The following is a 19,382-nucleotide window of genomic DNA, read 5'->3' as shown; positions in this document are numbered from 1 at the left end:
AGTGTATTTCTGCACTACTTTTTTAAAAAGATGTGTTGTGATGGTTATGCTGCTAACTTTGCTGTATTTCTGAGGCTGGGTGTTGAAACTAATATCACTTTGCCTTATCATTGCTTTCAAATTTCTTTTTAACACCTAGCCTTAGAAATGTTGCAAAGGCGTCAGTCTCGATTATTAAGCCAGTTATGTAGAAATTTCATAGTCAAGTTTGGTAGCTACCTGGGAGAAAATAAGAGTTAACAAGAGTTAATTCCTTTTAACAATTGTTTCAATAAAGGTGTTTTTCTCTTTCTTGAAATATTGTTTAGTGATTGGGTACTAAAATCATAGCAGACCGCCGAGAATAAGATGCATGACATTTTTATGGTCATCTACTTTTGAACAATTTTTGCTCAGTCTGCATTCATTTTATAGTTGCTAAGTTGAGTTGATTAGCCAGCTAATAATTAGAGTTAAGAGATCTTGAGTGAAATTTTCAGCCTTCTGACAAATGACCATTAGTATTTGGTATTTGAAAATATCAAGTGATCAATGATCTTTCATTTCTTTGATATGTGTTTTTTTCCTCCTTTCTTTTCACTTTACTCAGGTGATGGTGCTTGAAGCCAGAGGTCGGATTGGTGGACGTGTGTGGGATGACCATTCTCTTGGTGTGACAGTGGGAAAAGGAGCACAAATTGTTAATGGCTGCATTAACAATCCCATAGCACTAATGTGTGAGCAAGTGGGTTTCTAACTTACAGCATACTGAGACTGTATTTATTTATGTGCTGAACGTATACAACTTCAAAAAAATTGTATCATTACAACAAGCCTTCACTTTGTCAATATAAAGTGAAAGTTTATTGTAATAGGATACAATTCTTGATTTCCTTTACTGTTAACCTTTCCCTACCATTATATTTCAAGATTGGACTCATAAGCCACTTGAGAGCCCATAAATAGATCAGAATGAAGACCATCATCCTCGACCTTGAGGGATAGCCACGATGACGACCATTATATTGGTTTTTAGTAGTTCTTAATGTACTTTGTTTATTTTGAAATGTAGTTTTAACAATTTTTGTTACAGAAATTTTGTTACCCAGGGCATGTCCTTTTCTCACTGTTACCATCAGGTAGGAGGTACAGAAGCCTGAAGGCACATCCTCAACAATTCAGGAACAGCTTCTTCCTCCTCCTGCCATCTGATTCCTAAATGGACTTTGAAGCTTTGGACACTACCTCACTTTTTTTTAATATACAGTATTTCTGTTTTTGCATATTTTTTAATAATCTATTCAATATATGTAATTGATTTACTTGTTTTTTTATTATTATGTTTTATTTATTATTTTTTTCTCTGTCTCTGCTAGATTCTGTATTGCATTGAACTGCTGCTGCCAAGTTAACAAATTTCACGTCACATGCCAATGATAATAAACCTGATTCTGATTCTGAGAATGGTACCTCATTCTGCCCTTTCCAAAAGAAAGTAATCAAATATGTGCTAGTTTAGTATTTTTTACTACTTGTATAAAAGTCAACAGTCAAACAAGAGACATTATTTTAGCCCCTTCCCCTCCTTTACCTTTCCCCTCCAAAGTTGATGTTGGCTGTTTTGAGGAGGCAATATAGTTTCATTTCTTCTCTTCCTTCTCCTGTACTCCCCTGCCTTCCACCTCCTCCTCCTCTCCCCCACCAATCTGTGTTATCTTGTCATCGATCCATGAGCAGACAAAGAAATTGTCTGCAATTGGCTATGTTGGCAAAGCACTTTGCAATAGTGATGAATTGCATTATTGCATATAGAAGTTATCTAATGCTATTATATTTTTGTAGATGACTTACGTCATTTATCATATGAGCAGAAATGTTAATTATTGGATTGCAAAATAAAGCTATTCTGCATAAGCATTGTTCAGTTCTTTTGAAATTATCTTTATGCAGCTTGGAAGCAAGATGCACAAACTGGGAGATAGATGTGACCTGATAGAAGAAGGTGGAAATGTGGTTGACCCTTCCATTGACAAGTCCATTGACTTTCATTTCAATGCCATGCTGGATGTTGTGGCAGAGTGGAGGAAGGACAAGAAGCAATTTCAAGATGTTCCGCTTGGAGGTGGGTTACATCATGTAGGATTTCCTTTTATGAGGAAAGAATTTATTGATATTGGGTCTTGGATGGACTACCGAAAAGTGGGAATGCCTTTATGCCATGCTGTTTGTTTTGACGTTATCTATAAACTAAATTCACATAATCACTTAATAAGTTTGACAGATTTTAGCTTGTACTGTAAAGGATGAAAAATGGAGAAGCCCAGAAAATAATAACTACAAGAACCCATGTACAGAATAATTTTCCTATTTTATGAAGTGAAATAATTTACCTTCATCTTTTGTTGCTCACATTTGTATCTCAGCCCTTAGTTGCATACATTTACATAAAATTATTCTCCATACTTATAGAAAGCTGAACATTTTTCACTTGCATACCTGAGAACTTGGCTTATTCAGCTGTTACATCCTGTCTTCTTTCATTAAAGATGGAATTCTTTCTCACTGGCTCCAAATGCAAAATCATGCAGATACTAAAATCTTAAAACAAGTTATTTCTAACATTTTCTGCAGACATGGTTATGATCACTTCTATTTTGCAGAAACACAGAAATAGTTGTTTTCTCAAGATTTTTGCAATGAAAATAATATTATTCAAGCTTTTGCATGTGCATAATAAGTACATTCTTCAGAACAACAGATTAGGAGGGTAGAGAACATACCCTCCTCTTGTATTTATTGAATATTTGCCATTGAAGTCCTATATCTATGCAGATTTCTTGACCTCTGTCTTCCAGAATATAAATTCTTGTGACAGGCCTTGTTAAGGTAACCACATTTTGCATCTCCTGCCTCTAATGGTGCTGTATCATTTTAATTATGTTAAGGTGTCTGCATATTGGGAGGATGATTATTGCCTTCTGAATTAGAGGCTTAAACAATGGGTAATATCTCCATCAGTGTCTTTTTCGTGAAACACACGTGATACCCACCCCAACAATGAACGTTTGTACCAACATATTTTCCCTTCTCTCACGTCAAAACAGGAAACTTGACTGAAACATGGTCTGAGCACTTCCTTCTTTTTTCACTCAACATGTCATTGGTCCAATGATAATGCTTAGAATTCCTGGTCAGTTGTTGCCAAGCATAAGTAGTTGATGTTTTTAAGCCATATGCTCCAAGCTGAATGGCAAGTTTTGAGCTTCCTTGTTTTCAGATTTTGGGGGTAAAAAGAAACAAGTATTCCTTTGGTTGTCAGTGGACTGCTCTGGTCACTGGAAATGGCTTATTTCTGTATGCCATATTAGCCTCTTCAAAGATTAAGAGATGTGTTGTGACTAACGGCAAGTTTTCTGCATGCAGAAAAGATCGAAGAGATCTACAAAACTTTCAGTCAGGAATCTGGCGTTCAGTTCAGTGATTTAGAGGCCAAAGTGCTACAGTTTCATCTTGGTAATCTTGAATATGCCTGTGGGAGTAATTTGCAACAGGTAAGAAACTAACTATTAAAAATATTCAAAATATGATTTGTATTAGATAATATTGATCTTGGTGAAAAATATTGCTTTGTTATGTGACATGAAAACTAATATCATTATCATGTTGCCTTTAAAACTGGAAGATTAATTAATGCTAAGAATTGTTACATTGACCAGCAAACAAGTTGTATGCATGTGGGTTTAGTATTTGCAGTGATCATTGAAAATATTGATATATTTAGGAGGAAGGAATGTTAACCATGAGAGCAAGTGGATCATTCTTGAGAATGTTGGAATTATGGAGAGTTGGATCCACTTCAGTAATGGTGGCTGGTGTTCTTAAATCTTATTTGGACTATTGAACGTGACACAGGGATAAAGTGAAAATAAAATATTTGACCACTGACAATAGTTGGAAAAGAGGAACAGAAGCATTAAGTCCAGAAAAGGTCAACGTTTTTTTTTGGTATTGGACAGGACTAAATCCAGTAACATTTGGAATGACAGGACTGTATACCACCTTCAGCTGCAGGCTGCATCTCCTTTCTATAATTTCAGTTACCAGCACTATGCCAGGAGATAGTTTGTTCATTATTTGGAGCAGAGCTTCATGTCTTTGGCTGAATAAATATAATAGAAAAAGATATGTGATTCATACAAACAGGCTTTTCATCCTGCTTGGTTAGTTGCTTGGAGCAATTATCTGTTTGCAGAAAGACTTTATTAAGTTACAGGCCATCTTTTAAGGTTTCTATGACATGTATTTTTGAAGACCTTAATGCAGTTTAATTGATCATGACACTCCTTGCATTGAGGATTAAGCAGGGAGAGAGTTAAGATTATTTGCTTACCTGTCAAAGGTTAGAAGGCATTGATACTAGAGCTACATTCTCACTTTCTCTCTTTAAGATGCAGTTAAACATACTAATACCTTTCTACTTACAATTATTTTTATTTTGTCCTGCAGGTGTCTGCTCGTTCCTGGGACCACAATGAGTTTTTTGCCCAATTTGCAGGTGATCATACACTCTTCACATCAGGTTACTCATCTGTCATCAATAAACTAGGTGATGGTCTGGATATACGACTTGATACGCCAGTAAGTTTAGGATCATATATAGCAGTGTTTAATAAATTGAGCCAGAAAAATCTAGAGCAATATGTTGTAGTGATGCTAATAACACATTATTATATTCTAAAGGCATGATTGCTTAATCATCTCTGGAGTAGGTTTCATCAGATTTGTACCTTGCTGCATTAAAGCATAATAAATTTTATTAATATTCATAAAAGCAGGTAATTTTTAAATGCTAATGGCTGATCTCTGGAACTTGAGTGAGTAAAATGTCCAATTTCATCCTTTGAAATTTTACTTTGGATCCTCTTTATGTCATGATTAATAAATTTCTGTAAGTTTTTGTAATATTTCAATATAGTAAGTTCCTTCAATTGAATTAGCATGGTTCAATTGAATTGGTGTCTTTACTACGAATAAAAATTGTTGTTTTTCCCTTTTTTTGTTGTCAAATTGTTGGTTGATATTTTCCCAGAAAGTTTGGCCTTCAAAGATAATGCAACCAGCTGTAATAGCCAAAATTATCCACTTTAAAAAAAGGATGTAATTTTTCAATTCACCTGTCCTTTTAATGAGAAGGAGGATTTAAACAGCTTCATGATTTTAATGCTGGCCTTTTATTTGATTGCATTTGAGGGAATAAAAGCAACAGCATTGAAAGAACTGAGCTGCTAACTAGTTTAGGGGCAAGTAATAAGTACATGATAAATTTAGATTGTTACTTTTTATTCATATTTTTGCTTTGGAATTTTAAGATCAAGGTTGATTCAGAATATCTTTCAGTTCAAATGAAGCAAATAAATATATAAGTCGATTATAAAAATTTGTTAATAATCTTATCTTCACAGGTAGTGTCCATTAACTATTCAGGTGATGATATTTGTATTGGAACAGCTAATGGAACATTATGGACAACGCAGAAGGTAAACTTCCTAGTGTGTATTATATAATGAAATTCTATGCAGGCATTAATATAACTACAGAAATGTTTATTCACTGTAGTAGAGAACCTTTGAACAATGAATGATCGGAGGGAAATACATCTGTTATGGAAGTACAGTAGTCCAGTTATGTTATTTTACCAAGTTAGAGTCAAGTAAATAATCATCTTAACTTGTATCCTTGGAAATGAATAATTAAGGTGGTATAGTATTGTGTAATGATGCCTTTCCAGAAGACCAAGATGCATTTTGACACCCTTCCAGTCAGTACCTTTCTGAGCTACTTGAGGAATCTAGCCAGGCTCTGATGCAAGTTTCTTAAATTCCCCTATTAAATTGTTTTGTGATTGTATTGCATTATGTTTGGTTTCCTCAGAAGTGGAAAAACATCACCTTGACAAAAGCTGTAAAGATCTCTCTCAGTGTAAGGAAATAACCCCAGCCAGATCAGTTTTTGATTTTGTTCATTGTTGAAAAAGGAATAGTAAATATTTGTAATGTGAACCTTTCAGTCAGTCAGAATGTTTTAAATGCTTAAGTGGCATATTGTGTCCCAAACAATTCATTGATATTTGTTGGTTGGTCTTTTGCAGGTTTTGGTTACTGTACCTTTAACATTACTTCAGAAAAACACTATTCAATTTTATCCACACCTGCCTGAAAGGAAAATTAAAGCGATCAACAGTTTAGGACAAGGGGTAATTGAAAAGGTAATTAAATCTCATTAATCTTGTTGGAAAGTTAACAAGATTCCTTTTGTGAAGATAAACTAATGGGAAAAATATTGACATTTAATTAAGCTTAGTGTTTTCATTCAGTCACTTAAAAACTCAATTTACTGTTTAATCAAAATTAGTTCAAATAAGAAATGCCTGATGAAAGTGTGAACTTGGAACTAATTACAAGCTCTTTCCTTGTTTTTGTAAATTGGAGGTGTGATTTTTGAATGGCTTTACTGTTAATAGGGTAATTAGTGACATCACAAAACACATCCTTATATTCTGAAATTATCAATCTGTTTCTTTTGCAACATTTCTCTTGCTGCTTTGCATAGCTGCCACTGAAGCTGTGAGTGGCTTGGCTTGTGCTTTTAAGTTGTCAATTGAGCTGTTTCAATTTCATGTTATTTTTTTCTGAGAAAGTGGGGAAACTTCCTCAGAAAAAATAACATGAAATTGAATATTGCAATGTTGATGGTGGGAGAAAGTCCATGGAGTTTGAGCCATAGTTGAATAATAGCTCTGCATCCAACCATGTAATCTGGGTGGTTATTGCAGCCTGAAGAATTATGGACTGAGAGCTGGGGATTGGGATGACCCTAAATAGCGTTCACTATCCTCCAGTTTAATGGCACTTCACATGTGGCTAACAGTGATACAAATATTTCATCCCGGGCTCCTGCAATTTCTTCTGTAGCCTCCACTGTGATCTTGGATATACATTGTCAGACTCTGTTATGTTTACCTTCATACCCTTTTTAAGACACCTATCACCTTCTGTAATGCTGATTTGCTTTACAGTAAAGTAAGTTCCAAGACTACTTCATTTACTTTCTAGATCCGAAGACTTCATAGTAGAAACAGGATTTTTTTTTTATTAAGGACCTTGCCTATCTCCTGCAGTTCTACACAAAGATGTTTCCTTTGGTCTTCATGGACCCTATTTTTCTTTCTGTCTCCCTCGCACCCCCCCCCCCTCAATATACTTTTTCGGGACTACAGTCACTGCAATCTGCCTCCTGTAATTTCCCACTGGGAGGTGTGCTTTTGAACTGCCTGTACGATCTGGTGTTCTTGTGGTATCCTTTATTATTCAGTGAGCTGGACTTTTGAGAATGCAGGTATGGCTGCAGTGACCATTGCTGGAGTGGACGTTGGCTGGATTGAATCTTCGGGGCCAGTTTGAAGTGGCAGGGCCTGGGCTGGAGAGAGGTTAACAAACCAATGTTTGGCCGATTTAAGCACCAAACCAGATTAAAAGGATTAAGGTATTGATAGCGAGGGTGGAAAGTAAGCCAGTTCAGCTCACAACTTCCTGAGGTTTTACTCGCCTCAGTGCTGAACTAACACTGTAGCTGCAGCCTGTGGCCATCAGGCTCCTGGACTGGATGCATCACTGAACTGGCTCCATGGCTATGGACTTGTTTTCAGAGGCTCTGCAGTTAATGTTCTGTGGATTGTTTACTTATTTTTTTGCATGATTTGTTCTTTATAGTACATTGGAACAATAACTATTTTTGTGATGTGGGGCTTTTCGTGAATTCCATAGTGTTTCTTTGTTTTGTGGCTGCCTGCAAGAAGACAAATCTTAACGTCGTATATGGTATACATACTTGGATAATAAATGCACTTTGATGTGCTTAGTCCCTATTTAGAACTTAAACTTGTAGACTGGTTCTATCCCTTTCCTTAAATACTTTAAAACTAAAAGCTATAGATAAGGGTCTCAGTGGTCTCCCATTGTCACCTCAGTCACTTGCTCTATTATCCAAGGGTAGGTCAAGCTTTGACTTCTCCCAAGTAGGGTCCTTTATATTTGGCCCAAAAAGAGTTTCCTGAATGCACTTAACAGATCCCACCCCATTTAAGACTTTAATTGTATAGCAGTCCCAGTCTCAACTATCACCACCCTATTATTTTTTCAGCTCTCCATAATCTACTTGTATATTTGTTCTTCTAATTCCCATTGACTATTTGAGGACTTGTTGTACAATCCCAGTAATGTGTCTATCCCCTTCTTATTTCTCAGCTCCACCTATAAAGCCTCACTGGATGATCCTTCAGTAATTTCATCTCTTAACTACTACTGCTGCAACATTCCCTTTAGTCAAAAATAGATTCCCTCTCCACCTGTCTTTCCTCTGTCTCTAGTACCTCTAACCCACAACATTTAAGTTACCAGTCTTGTCCCTCCCTTAACCACATTTCCATAATGTCCCACTCCCATGTAGCTATCCAAGCTCCAGCTTCATCCCTTTTGCCTGCCAGACCTCTTGCAGTGAAATAAATACAAAATTATCTAATAGTCTTCCCTCAGTCACTGTCACTCTCCTGCTTGTCATGCCTATTCAACTTGCTGTCACTGACTTCTGTATCAATTTCCAGCCTGTTATTTGCTTCAATGATGATTGGGAAATCATCCCTCTGCCAATCTACTTTAAACTCACACTAGTAGCTCTAGCAAATCTGTCTGCCAGGTATTGGTCCCACTCCAGTTCAGATATAACCTGTCCTTCTTGTACTTCTGCCCCAGAAGATTGCAGTGGTCCAAAAATCTGAATCCCTGACACACGTTCATTTGCTATACCCTTTATTCCAGTATTGTTACCCTTATTCGCACATAGTAATGGAAGTTATCCAGAGACTCATTCCTCTGCTCCGATATTTCTCGTTTTATTGCCTTTGCCACTGTAATGTTACTATTTAGTGGCCAATAGACAAATTCCACCAGTGATTTTTTTCCCCCCTTTACTATTCCTAATCTCTACCCAGATGGATTCCACATTCTGCTCCTTAGATCTTGTATCGTCTCTCATTATTGCCCTGATTTCATCCTTAATTAAGAGCGCCGCCCCACCTTCCTGCCTATCCTTCCGTATTAACTGATATCCTTGGATATTTAATTCCCAATCCTCTCCACCCTGCAACCATATTTCTGTAATGGCCACTAAATGATACACTTTTATACTGATTTGTGCCACAAGTTCACTGACAGGCATTCAAATTAAGTGCCCTTACACTCATTGTGCCTTTAAAATCTAGTTCTCTTTGTCTCTTATGCCCTTGACTTTTTGGCACTCCATTCTTACTTCTCTCTTTTTTTACTTTTGCTTTTACTTTAACTCTATCCACACTGTTCACTTTTACTTTATCCATCCTTCTTCAGTCTATTGAACCCACTCCCCTGCTATTTAGGTTAAAGCCCTATCCACAACCCTAGTTATGTGATTTGCCACGATCCAGGTCCCATCACGGTTCAGGTAGAGCCTGTCCTAGTGGAACAGCTCTCTGCTTCCCCAGTACTGGTGCCAGTTTCCCATGAATTCAAACCTACTTCTCCGACAGCAATCCTGTAACATCTTGATTACATTGTACCATAGGTTAATGAATAAAAGAATAGTATGATAAACTTCCCCAGAGGAATCTGATTTAAGACTCTTTGTTCCTCTTGTCCATGATCTAATTGGTGTAACATAGGCAGGGTGCTGTACTTCAAGAAGTAATTCAAACCTGAGATCCAAACATTTTTGCATACTAAGGGAGCGGAAGGAAATAAGAATCGGGTGAGTAAGTAGTCATGATCTTACTGACTAACAAAATGAGTTCAAGTGCTTGTGTAGCACAGTCTTGCTTTAATTATGTTCCATAAGAAAGTGAACTAAAGAGGGAAAGTAGTTGTGAGGGCATGGGAAGCAGAATAGGGTATTAGAGGAAATGTCGTGCAGAGAGAACTATTGAAATAAACCTCTTTGGAGTGAAGGAATAGTTGAGGAAATAGGAAAGGAATAAAATGGGTATATTGGAGTCAGTTTGTGATGGACCTGGACTATGGAAGTAAGTGCATGTAGCACAGTAAGCATGTTGGCAGAAGCTTGCAGGTATCTGTTGCCTAATCGGACTAACAGATGGATTAAAGAAAGGGAGAATCACCATCTTAAAAAGAATGCAGTGAGATGTTTTTATAATAATTCTCATCAGCCCACATTCCAATACAGTCACTGAATGAAGGCATGCAGAACTGTGTACTTCTACACAATATTCAATTTAGATTTTGTTTCTAAATACATTTGATTGCTCAATATTTTGTTGAAAGTTAAATCATCTCTCTTCCTAAAAGTTTGTTAGTATTATTTTGAAAATATCTAATCCTCTAATTGGGCATTTTTGACCATTTAGATTGCCTTACAGTTTCCATATAAATTCTGGGAGAACAAAATACAGGGAGCAGACTTCTTTGGTCACATTCCTCCCAGTCCTGACAAACGTGGACTTTTTGGTGTATTTTATGATATGGATCCACAAGTAAGTGAATTAGTTGCTTTCAGTGCTTAATTGTGTTTCATGTTTTAGCTCATCAACTACATCTGTTATAAGAAGAAAATTTAAAAAAACATGGCATTAATAACACGAATAATAAGAGAAAGAAAACCAAACATAAATTTTAACCTTTTGAAAGAACATTCCAATAACTAAATCTGATGTAATTTACCCACCAAACATAATTACTGGGCAAAATAATATTATAGAAATGTTAATATAGATGGTGTAATATAACTAAGTCCTAAGTGAATTGATGCTGTTTATCTTATTGATGTACTTGGAGCTGGGGGTAACAGTCAAATAGCTGATGTACACAGGAATTTTTCATTTACATTCATTTTGGTACAGGGAAGGATATAATTCATAAGAATAACTGTAAGAATTAATCATTGTTACATGAGTCATAATAAAATCTGTTAATGCGTTATTTTGTGATATATTTTCTGCAATTAATTCCAAAATTTATCCCTGTATCTTGCCACCAAGTGATTGACTGAGATTTGTAACAAAGAACTCTCAGCTCCAGTGACCTAGGTTCAATCCTGAAATTCGATCACGATATTGAGTGTAAGTGCTTGGCTGAGGAACCAGTGGTACAGAGCTACCATCCACAGGATCATAACTGAACGCCTCTTGGGTCAGAATACTGCCTAGTCACATTCTTCATCAGGACGAAGGGTCTCGGCCCGAATTGTCAACTGTACCTCTTCCCAGAGATGCTGCCTGGCCTGCTGCGTTCACCAGCCACTTTTATGAGGATTGGTGTATGATGATTGGTGCAGGGTTGTGGGCTGAAGTGGCTGTTTCCTGTCTACAAGGCTATTGATGGAGAGGTCTCTGTTTACATTTCACTTAAGCCTCCTCCACTTTTTTGAAATCAAGATCAAGGAAGCTTGCAAAAATATTGCAAGTTCTCCAGACAGCTTTAACCAAGGGTTATTTTTCTTTAAAGCCTTTTGTATTTTTCACTAGTGAGATATTGCAGTCTGGTTAACGTGGCAGAGAACTTCTACCTTGATTTCTAGACATTTGGCTTATAACCCAAATGTTAGGTAAGTATTAGATCAGTCTCACCAGTTATTCTGGTCTTGGGGGTTTCATGTTTATGCTACATGCAAATAACATGTTGAAATACCCATTCAATGTTAAGTATCAGTCCAAAATAAAATGGTCTGTATGATTTTAGTGATGTAATTTCACTTGGTTTCAACACTCTGGATCCGAAAATACTTCAATAAATGTCCCAATAAAAAATTAATAATAAAAAAAATGTCTGAATGCATTTGTTAAACAGGATTTTTAAGAGAACAAATTAGGCCAAAATCAGGTTTAATATCACTGACATACAGTATGTCATGAAATTTATTGTTTTGTGGCAGCAGCACAGTGAAATGCATAGACTGTAAATTACAATAAGGTATATACAAAACAATAAGTTTATTTGTGTGTGTGTTTATAGTGCAAAATTAGTGAGGTAGTGTTCATGGGTTGGTTCATTGATGTTCAGAAATCTGATTTTGGAGGGGAAGAAGCTGTTCCTAAAACATGTGTATTCAAGCTCCTATACCTCCTCTCTGATGTATTAATGAGAAGAGGGCATATCCAGGGTGATGGAGTTCTTTAATGATGGATGCTGCCTTTTTAGGCGTTGTCTTTTGAAGATATCCTTGATGCCATGAAATTGGAATAAATTCTAAGTGCTCATTGAATTCTTCTGTTCCTTAAGAATCTATTCTTTTGGAATTACTTTATTTTATTAGCATATTGTGAGCTCTAATTGTATTTATACCAATTAAACATTTTTAGGGCAAACATTGTGTCTTGATGTCTGTTATCAGTGGAGATGCAGTGGCTGTAATACGGGATATGCAAGAGGAAGAAATGATTGACCTATGTATGAATGTTCTCAAAGAACTTTTTAAAGAACAGGTAAGGAATGCAAATTTCAAAAAAAAAATCCAAGCATACAAACTTTCTTTAGAATATACCTAGGTACAACAGGAATTCTTGTTAGGGTAAAATGTTAATACGTTGATATTGCATAAAGTGTGTGAGGCAAAGATCTACTTGTGTTCTGACAGAGGCATTTGTACCTCAGCCTTTCTCAGAATCAGGCTTATTATCACTGGCATGTGTCATGAAATATGTTTACATAGCAGCAGCAGTTCAATGCTATACATAATATAGAAGAAGAAAAAATAAGAATTAATAATAATAAATAAGTAAAACAATTACAATATATTTATTAAATAGATTAAAAATTGTGCAAGAACAGAAAGAACATATATTAAAAAGTGAGGTAGTGTTCAAGGGTTCAATATCCATCAGTTGGCAGAGGGGAAGAAGCTGTTCCTGAATCACTGAGTGTGTGCCTTCAGGCTTCTGTACCTCCTGCCTGATAGTAGCAGCAAAAAAAGGGCAAACCCTGGGTGCTGGAGGTCCTTAATAATGGACTCTACCATTCTGAGACACTGTTCCTTGAAGATGTCCTGGGTACTTTGTAGGCTAGCACCCAAGATAGAGCCAAGTAAATTTACAACCCTCTGCTGCTTCTTTTGGTCCTGTGCAGTAGCCCCCCCCCCCCCCCCCCCCCCCCCGCCAATACCAGACAGTGATGCAGCCTGTCGGAATGCCCAGCTATTCCCTGAAGCTCAGTGTATTCAGAAAGAAAATGTCATAATAACATTTGGACCCAGTTTGCCACAATGGGGGAAAAAGCATTATTACATCACTGTTACCATATGCAGTGGGTTAGATATTTACATTGTTGAACTTTATCTCATCGACAGCCCCCTTAATCAAAGATAACTCGCTTCCATTCCATTTCTGTGAGCTCTGTAAATTACTCTACATATTCTGGCACAGGTGGGGTAGGTGTACTAAACGATGTGTGGGATGTTGTCTGTTTCTGCTTGCACTCAGCCTCTGCATACTTATGTAACAGGAATTTGAATGGGCTAACGGCTTCCTGCATGGTGAGAATGGTGTACTTTTTCTGAAATGGGGACTTCGTAATGTTTTGTGTTCTCAAAGAAACTTCCCACTAAAAACACTCTGATTAGAAATGGTGTAGATTAATCACCACTTAGAAAGACTTGATTGATATCAGCATGTGAGAACCTCAGCTGGGTCTTCTATTATTAGTATAGACTGAATTTATGTACAGTTGAGGCAGAGACTGATTGTTGCCTAACAGATAGAGAACAAGATGGGTAAAATGAATCCTTTAGTCTGTGGACTGTGACATGCAATTACGTAGAGATCAATGCTTGGGCTATAACTATTCACAATCTGTGTCAGTGATTTGGCTGCAGGGTCAAAATGTATTATTTTTAAGTTTGTCAGTGATGCAAAACTAAATACAAATGAACGTAGTGATGAGGATGCAGTCTTCAAGCTGAGGGAGTCAGCAGCAACATGGTAGATGAAGTTCAGTGTGGGAGAAAACCGAGGTCATTCATATGTGAAGGAGTGTGAAATGATGCTCAAAGGAGCCAGGGTGTCCTTGCACATGAGTCACTGAACTTAACATGCAGCAGGCAGTTAGCAAAGCAAGTCATTTGTTTGTCTTTATTACTAGAGAAATTGAGTATAATAGTAAAGTATAATTATGTCACCACACCTGGATTTTTATGTATAACTTAAATCTTCTTTCCTAAAGGATATATTTCTTACAGAGGGAGCGCAGCAATGATTTGCTGATCTGTTTCCTAGAATGACAATTTTTTATTTGAGACTGAGTAGGTTTACTCTTTTTCTTTGGGGTTTGGAAGGAGCTATGACTTTGTTGAAATAATTTTAGAGAATTTAAGAGAACCTTAGAGAAGGTAGGATATAGCAAAGTTATAGCTGTCATAGTCTGAAAATGAGAGAGAAGACTAAAATGAGACATTTCCTCACTTTGGAAATGTCTTCTCCAAAGGGCTGAGGAAGCGCTGACAGTGATTGTATTTAAAATGATGTTTGATAAATTTCTGGAAATTAAAAAAATGATGGTAGATCCTGCAGCAAAATATTCCTGAGGTAGAAAATCAGCCGTGTTATATTGAATGGAGGAGCAGGCTGAGGGGCTGAATTCCTTTCTAGTGTTTCTCAAAAGAAATTCTGCTTTTCCATACTTCAAACAAAGTGATCAATTGACACTTTCTCACTTGTATTTTACCATGTCAAATCCTACCCACAATCTTCAAGCAGTATTTTCTAGATAGTTGCTTTGTTTTGCATGTTCTTCTTTCAGATAAATTGTTTCTCAGCTAGGAGCTGAAGACAGAAATACCAGCATGGGAATGGGATGGAGAAGTAAAATGTTATAAGGCTGGAAGCTCAGGGTTGCCATCATTGTCTGATGAAAAGTATTCTAATCTTAGAATACCATTCAGCCCACGATGTTGATATTTAATAATATGATATTCAGTTTAATATTTTCAGATAAAGCCTTTTTATTTCCCCCCCACAGATATAACTGTACCTTCCTGTTTCAAATTGTTTCTGTATCATTTTTATTTCACCTCTAGGAAATTGTACCTGGTCAGCTTTAGTCTGCTGTATCTTTTCAGATATTCTCTCTGTTCTCATCACCTTCTCATCTTTGTAGTTCTGATGAAGGATCCTTGAGGGTAAATGTTGATTTAGATTCTCTTCCCATTGCTTAACCTACTGAGTGCTTCCAGTTTTATGTTTTTATTGGATTTTAAATATATTGTTCCAATTGGAATTTAGTAATATCATGTAAAAGAGTTTTGTCCTCATCTTGCTTTGGTTCCTTCCTTTCTGCAATGCAAAATTGTTTTGCTAATGCAAGTTAAGTACTATGGAGCCCATTTTAATGGAGTACTAATGTATGAAACTTGGAATTTTGGCTCGGTAGAAAAAATAGGTACTTTTGAGGTTTCTGGTTAAAGAGCTAATCTAATAACTAGAATAGTAGGAATGAAAGCTTCTCCACCACGACAAGCTTCTCCATGGATTGTCACCTTGTGGTGGAGAAGCTTGTGTGGTCCTGAGATCCCGAGGGCAATGCTGTTTGGAGCTATGCTCCTAGTAGGGTCACCCATGGCGGTAAGGTCGAGGGTGAGGTCCCTTACAAAGAACAATCCAACCAAGACCTCAACGGTGGAACAGACGGACGAAGTTACTTGGAACTCAACGGCTGTGAAGGTGGATGAAGGCTGCAACAATCCATCAGCTCCATTCGTCGTGGTTTCCATGCCATTTGTAAAGCATCATGGGCTTCTTGGAGTGCAACATCAAGTACACAGTTTGAGGATAAAGGGGAAGCCTTTTAGGACCGAGATTAGGAAAAACTTCTTCACACAGAGAGTGGTGAATCTGTGGAATTCTCTGCCACAGGAAACAGTTGAGGCCAGTTCATTGGCTATATTTAAGAGGGAGTTAGATATGGCCCTTGTGGCTACGGGGATGAGGGGGTATGGAGGGAAGGCTGGGGCAGGGTTCTGAGTTGGATGATCAGCCATGATCATAATAAATGGCGGTGCAGGCTCGAAGGGCCTAATGACCTACTCCTGCACCTATTTTCTATGTTTCTACACGTTAAACAAATACACGCACAGGTGTCTTCGCTCTGTGGGCCACTTCTTCAGAACGAAGACCATCATCCTGGACCTCGAGGGATAGCCACGACAAGGGATGAAAATCCCATTTTCTCGCCTGTGGTGACTGTAGAGCTTTTCCTGTGAATTGAACAACCAAAGGTAGAGGAAATGTCATCAGCTGGAGGAGCGACATCTGGGTTTTGGAGCTTGAGCAACAGCTGATTCACTGGATGTTTTGTACTTAGTGCATTTCGTGAGATGGTTACTTTGCACCTTGGGAGTGTGATCAGGGGAGTGAGTCCATACCAGATAAGCAAATGGTGGTTCACTTGGAGAATGCAAGCTGAGCAAAGAGCATGAGAGCCTCAAGTATGTTGGGGGGGGGGGGGGAGGGGCAAGCAATTAACAGTTATTAAGGAAGTCTTTAGTATCATTGATGCTTGTGTCAAGCATATCTGCAAACCTGCAGAATAGCCTGGAGTCGGAGGTCAGAAGTGTTTTTATTAAGACCATCAGCATAGGAGGTAAAAGGGTAAGGTTCTGCAGGTATGGTTTAAGAATTTGTGAGAGTTTAAGAAGCAGAATCGATTTCAGATTACTCCTGGAATGACATGCTAGTAAGTTTTGAAATAGGATTGCAGAGGTGAATAAATTGCTGGGGAGGTGATGTTGACGGGAGGGTTTCAGGTATCTGGGGCATTAAGATCAATTCTGGGGAAGGTACAATCTTTGCTGGTGCTAGGTTCAATATTGTTGCAGATCGGTTTGCTGGTGATCTTGGGGATGGGGTTGAGGGGGTAAATTTAGCATAGATGAGGTGGGAAGGTGCACATACATTCAGAAGAGACAAAAGCAGAACTGGAAAAAGGTCAAAAATTAGTAATGGAGATTAAAAGCAAGTTGGACAATTAAATTAAAACTACGGGTTCATTAATGGTACACACTTGCAATAAGTATAGGAAGTGTGGGACACTGAGATCAATGGAAGGATCAGAAATCTGATTTATAATCCTGGCTTATATACTGTGAAATTTGTGGCAGCAGTACAGTGCAGACAAAAATTATTATAGTGCAAAAGAAGGATTAACAAAGTACTGTTGGATTAAAAAAAACTGCTGGAGGAACTCAGTGCATTGGGCAGCTTTAGTGGGAGAAAATAAATTGTTACCATTTTGGGTTGAAACCTTGCATCAGGACTGAGTGTAGAGGTGAGATGGCCAGCATCAAGGATTCCAAGGCAATTGGTAGACTGAGGAAAGCTGAAAGATGACAGGCAGGTAGAGCTGGAAAGGGAGGTTAGTGGGGTGGAGTTGTAAAACTGGCAGGTGAATGATGGATGGAGAGGGAAGAGAAAAATATGGTGCAATGTGGGGGGAGTGTGAATATGAAAGAGCAGGAATATAAAGTATTACTGGAGCTGGATTTGGATAAGGGGTGAGAATGGGAACAATAAGAGGTGAATGAAAATTGGAATCAGATGGGGGTGGGGAACCTTTGTTGAAGTGGGTGGATGGAGCCAGGAGGAAAAAAGAGGTAAAGATCAGTAAAAGAGGCCTGTGGGGTGTGGGAGAGGAAGCTCAAGCAATCAGGAGAGGGTAGGAATGGGGAAAAGTGGGGGGGGGGGGGAAGAGGATAGGAGGGGTGGTTACCTAAAATTGGAAAATTTGATATTTGTGTCATACACATCAAATGCTGGAACTCTGCTGACCAGACCGCATCTATGGAGAAGAGTAAAACAGTCAACGTTTTGGGGAAAGACCCTTCATCAGGATTATTTACTCTTCAGCATATGTGCTGCTTGGCCTGCTGAGTTCCTCCAGCATTTTGTGTGTATTACTTTGATTTCCAATATCTAGATTTTCTTGTTTGATATTCATATTGAGTTGTAGGCTACCCAGGCAGAATATTAGGTATTTCTCCTCCAGTTTGCATTGGGCTTCATCATGGTCAATGTGGTAATGGGGAGTTGAAATGGTCTGCAACTGGAAGCTTTGGATGGCCATTGTGGACTGAGCATAGGTGTTCTGCAAATCCATTATCAAGTCTGCACTTGCTCTTTGTAGAGGCCAGCAGACAACTGTTTAGACCTAGACTTGTGTTTAGATGCAGGGGTGGGGGGGGGGGTACATAAAATCAAAAAATCTCAAGTTTCACAGGTACACAGAGGATAACTAAAGCATGAGTATGATCGGTTAGGGATAAACAAGAAAAAAAAATGAAGGTGGAAGACGTGGGTGAGGTTTGACTAAATATTTTGTGAATGTCTGTTAAAATAGTGTTTGTGATGCTGTAATTAAGATTTTGAAATATTGAATATGATCAGTGAGGCAGAGAAGTAGAATTAACCCTAAAAGTGGATAAATAAGCAGAGATGAAATATTTTTTAAAAAAAGTAATCTGAGGCTCTGACAATTTTTCAATCATAGTGGACCTCAAGTATTGGGGAACTGCTAGCATTTTGTTTTCAAATGGAAGATAAACCATTTAATTACAGGTCAGTTAATTTGACATTAATTCTCACTAAATTATTGAAGTCTAGTTTTACAGTGTAAATTCTCATTTAGAAAGGCACAGATTAATCATGGAGAGTCAGTCTTGAAAGGATAATGGAGACAGAACTGTTCATCAGAACTGTGAATAGAGAAAGTTAGATATCTGATAGTACTTGTAGCAGTTAACAATGGGGTAAGATAGAGGGATTTTAAAACTTTTGATAATTTTATAATGTAGATCTCAGCTAGTATAGATTAGCAAACGTAAGTGATGATGATGAGAACTTTGCATAAATTAGTATTTAATCAGTTTAGTATGGGGTTGTGAATAAATCAACTTTGCAGCCTTTATCCAAGAATGGAGGTTGCATGTTGCAGAGCCAGTAAGATACATAAAAAATTGTGCTGCTTTACTGTGAATGCCCACAAGAAAATGAATCTCAGGGTTGTATATGTGACATAAAATTACTTGTCATTAACTAAGACATGAGAATTGCACTTAAAAATAAAACATGGAAAAGATACACAAATGAGCTGTTGATTGGTTCTATTACAACTGTGATTGAATCATATTATTGAAACACATGTTGAATCTAATTATAATGTCTTGTGTTAAAAGGAAAAAATTATTCTGGACAGCAGTATCTTGGATGGTAATATAAATTGTGTTATTGAGCTCAGCATTCGCCAGCAACTTTTACGTGTGAGACATATATTAGAATCAGGTTTATCATCACTGTTTGTTCCCACAACCTAATGATTTAC

General features: G+C 37.5%; 1 protein-coding gene across 5 annotated transcripts in view; it reads left to right on the top strand.

Annotated features, from left to right (window-relative positions):
* LOC140212590 (lysine-specific histone demethylase 2) overlaps positions 1 to 19,382 on the top strand; it is a 63,105-nt gene that overhangs the window by 40,696 nt on the left and 3,027 nt on the right. For all 5 annotated transcript variants that reach the window (XM_072283568.1, XM_072283571.1, XM_072283569.1 and 2 more), the window contains 8 exons: positions 590 to 724; positions 1,930 to 2,101; positions 3,403 to 3,530; positions 4,486 to 4,617; positions 5,442 to 5,516; positions 6,128 to 6,244; positions 10,430 to 10,555; positions 12,380 to 12,502. In XM_072283568.1, coding sequence (XP_072139669.1) covers positions 590 to 724; positions 1,930 to 2,101; positions 3,403 to 3,530; positions 4,486 to 4,617; positions 5,442 to 5,516; positions 6,128 to 6,244; positions 10,430 to 10,555; positions 12,380 to 12,502 — 1,008 coding nt within the window. The remainder of the gene's footprint in view (positions 1 to 589; positions 725 to 1,929; positions 2,102 to 3,402; positions 3,531 to 4,485; positions 4,618 to 5,441; positions 5,517 to 6,127; positions 6,245 to 10,429; positions 10,556 to 12,379; positions 12,503 to 19,382) is intronic.

The sequence above is a fragment of the Mobula birostris genome, chromosome 19 (assembly GCF_030028105.1).
Source record: "Mobula birostris isolate sMobBir1 chromosome 19, sMobBir1.hap1, whole genome shotgun sequence".
NCBI classification, from domain to species: Eukaryota; Metazoa; Chordata; class Chondrichthyes; order Myliobatiformes; family Myliobatidae; genus Mobula; species Mobula birostris.
This window is presented reverse-complemented; position numbering and strand designations above follow the sequence as displayed.